The sequence below is a fragment of the Sipha flava genome, unplaced genomic scaffold (genome assembly GCF_003268045.1).
Source record: "Sipha flava isolate LNK unplaced genomic scaffold, YSA_version1 7_pilon_pilon, whole genome shotgun sequence".
Classification (NCBI taxonomy): domain Eukaryota; kingdom Metazoa; phylum Arthropoda; class Insecta; order Hemiptera; family Aphididae; genus Sipha; species Sipha flava.
The window spans coordinates 3,492-6,906 of NW_020273621.1; the positions used below are offsets into that span (position 1 = coordinate 3,492).

General features: G+C 26.7%; 1 protein-coding gene across 1 annotated transcript; it reads right to left on the minus strand.

Moving 5' to 3' along the window:
- Window positions 1-698: 698 nt before the first annotated feature.
- LOC112693005 (cactin) lies at window positions 699-3,415 on the minus strand (the record flags this gene model as incomplete). The annotated part of the gene is given in 8 exon segments (XM_025567864.1): window positions 699-963; window positions 1,040-1,184; window positions 1,249-1,403; window positions 1,788-1,977; window positions 2,054-2,297; window positions 2,390-2,566; window positions 2,642-2,890; window positions 2,954-3,415. Coding segments are annotated over 8 exon segments (1,785 nt in total). The 3' UTR covers window positions 699-774.

Consider the following 3,415-nt stretch of genomic DNA (forward strand, 5'->3'; position numbering starts at 1 on the left):
TATTTAAAGTAACCTCTTCTATTTTAGTCTTCCATAAAATTAATTTCCTTTGGAAGGCCTTAATTTTATTAAGAAGCTCAAAATGAGGATATAATTTTGGAACTGCAATGTACGGTTTGAGTACTTCTGTACTTAACTAATTTTTTAATTTAATATTTGTGAAAAAATAATTTATATTCTTCAATAAAATGAAAAAAAAAACCTTTTGATTAGGCCAGAATTCTAAATACCTATTATAATCCCATTTATTTATTTAGTAAAATAAAACAATGCCTTAACACTATACTTGTATAGTAAAAATACAAAAATATTATGGAGGTGTAGATTTTATTTCTTTTTGTCTTTAAGTTAAATTAGTGGAGTCAACTATAGCATTTATAAGCAAAGTAACTTTTTTAAGTCGACCAATAATACACAGCCAGCATGACTGTATTTGTAATATTTACATTTTTAAATAAATTCATAATTAGCAGTGCTATTTTAAAATAAAATAATAACTGCATATTTGCTTGGCAATAAAAATACTGTAATTTTTTCAGTTTTATTATTTTAAACTTATTAACTTAGTTGGGTTTAGTTTGTTTTTTTTAAATTTACACCTGTAAACGTTTAGTTTACATGTACAAGATACAAGGAACCACATAACAATAATTTAATTAAAGGACACCTTTCTATAAAAAAAAAATCAAATCAATAAAGTTCCATATAAATTGTTATTTTATTAGTATATATATATATATACAAACATAGAAATTAAAAAAAAAAAGCTTGTAATTATCTTCTATATCGGTAACGCTTGAAATGAAACCATAGTTGAAAAATATTGTTATGAAATTGACAACGAAATCCTCTTTTGTAAGAATATTCCCATTCTCTGTTAACAATTTTAAATGCAATATCTTCATATGGTGGACCAGCATGAAATCGCAAAACAGCAAATTCTGGATTATCTCCACAAGCAGTCTAAAAAAGTAAAAATATTGCAAAATATATTAGAAAACAACTTTATTATATATTCATATTATATTTAAGAAATTACCAAGAAATATTGTGGAGTCGAACCCTTGTTTATTAAATCTGGATAAAATATATTAAACTTGTAACCTTGAACAATTTTTGGCGGTGGATTATCCATATCGTAATGAGTCTGATTATATTTATTCCACTCAAATCCAGTATGCACCCTTTAAATTTAATATAAATATAATTTTTAATAACCAAATTTAAGATAATTTTTTCTATGCTCACCTATTGAAATATCTAGGTTTTCTAGGTCTATACTTATCTGACCACAAGTATACTTGATGGTCCAATTCAGACTCTACTGAGAATTCGGCTTCCTCATTTGTCATTCCTTTTCTAGCTTCTTTTTGTAAAGCAATTTCTTCTGCAGCCATGACATTCTGTAAACAATATGTAAGTCTTAGACATAACTAGATTAATTTAAAAAAATACTATTGGAAATTTTATAAGATACACTGTTATAAATTTGATATCATATTTAAGAATTGACTCTTGTCATAAATTATTCATAAATATAAATACATAGTATTACTTTTCAACAATCAATTTTACTGATAAATATATAAACAAATATTCCTATTAATATTCAATTGGCATCAAATTTCAGTTAGATCAAATAACTAGACAACTGTCAAATGTGTAAGTAAATACGGTTATTTATAATGTCTTATGTCATAAATTTATCAATGCCAAATTATACAATGGTATATACAAACAACACATGAAATTGACACTTAAAAATTTATTATATGTAATATATTCACTTCAATCCTTGTTCCTGTGCCTTGCACTTGTAGTCGAGCAAATGTTAGTCGTTTATTGTCATCAAGTTCAGATACAACTAGAGTGCCGGGTTCCAAACTGTTGGGAGAAATATATGATGGACTATACCCACAAGCTTCATAATCTGCAGTACATTCTTCTATTATGTTTCTAGCCTCTTGTTCAGCATCACTAGTAATCAATAAAAAATGTAATTTATATTAAGTTTTATAAAAATTAAATTATAAATGTATAATTATATTGTTACCTAATATCATCTGCAGAATTTTCACATTTTTCATTTCTTATTGGAGATTTATTTGAAGTTGATGGTTCATTACGGTTTGATGACAGATCAGTTTTGACAATTTGATCATGATAATTGTGACTACTAGTTCCTTCTTCAGGATCGAATTGTGATTCTTCCATTTTTTGTTGTGCTTTAAGCACTTCAAGTTTTTTCTTTAGATTTTCTTGATGACGATCTCTAAGTCGAGCTCTTGCAACATGAGCTATACACATCATAGTAAAATTAAGATTAAAACTGTATTGTCATGCAAAAAAATAATAAAGGTATTAGTATAAATTATTTATATTGCCATACCTTTAAGTTGTGACAATAAAGTTTCCCAATAACCAATATCAACACCTTCAGCTTTACTATTGATTTTTTTTTCAATTTGTGTTTTTAACTGGTCTAATTGCTCTGCAGTTTTACCTCTGAAAATATGAGCAACTTCATGAGCAACTGACTGATGAATTCCTTCTCTTCGACCAACAGCTATAAATAATATATATGTATACAATTTAATAATACTAATATTTAATAAATTGTAATATAGGAAATAAAATTTACCAGTATAAGTAGATTCTTTTTGTATTTTTCTAATTTTATGTAATTCATCTTCAACTATAACAGTTATGTCATTCCAGTAGTCAAAATTTTTCCCTTTTTCTAGTTCCATGTAAACTTTAATATCTTCTACTAGATCTTCTAAATCTTTTAATCTTAAACCATTTAAGTAAATATAAGGTTCATGCATTTCAACAGCATCTACTTCTTCTTCAGTACTAATATACTTAGCAAGCAGATCAATTGGTTTGGCTGAAAAAATTCAATAAAAATTAAGAACAGTAAAAAGATTTTTATAATTCAATAAAATAATACCTCTGCCATCTTCAATACGTATAGTAGAACGCAAGCGAGCCTGTTGTAAATGAAATTGATCTTCACTTTTTTCCCATTCTTTAAATTGTGCAGCTTCTTTACTTCTTTGTAATAATGCCATCTCTTCATCTCTCTGTTGCCTTTCCATTTCCCTTTCCATTCGTCTTTTTTTCACTTTTTCTAGTTCTCGTTTATTTTCTTCCATTTTTTGTCTATTTCTTAACTCAAGTTCTTCATTACTAACACCTATCAGACCATCTTTGGCCATTTTTTTATCCCACACAAATGTAGAAAGCAAATTTGCATCTCCAAATGGATTATCAGCATTTGTATAGTGAAGATAATCATTATCCCAACCCATTAATTCTTTTCTTTTTCTTTCTTTAATTTCTTTTTTCATCAAACGTCTAAATCGTTTTTCTTCTGGTGTTTCCATAGCTTTAATCAATTCTTTTTGTTGTT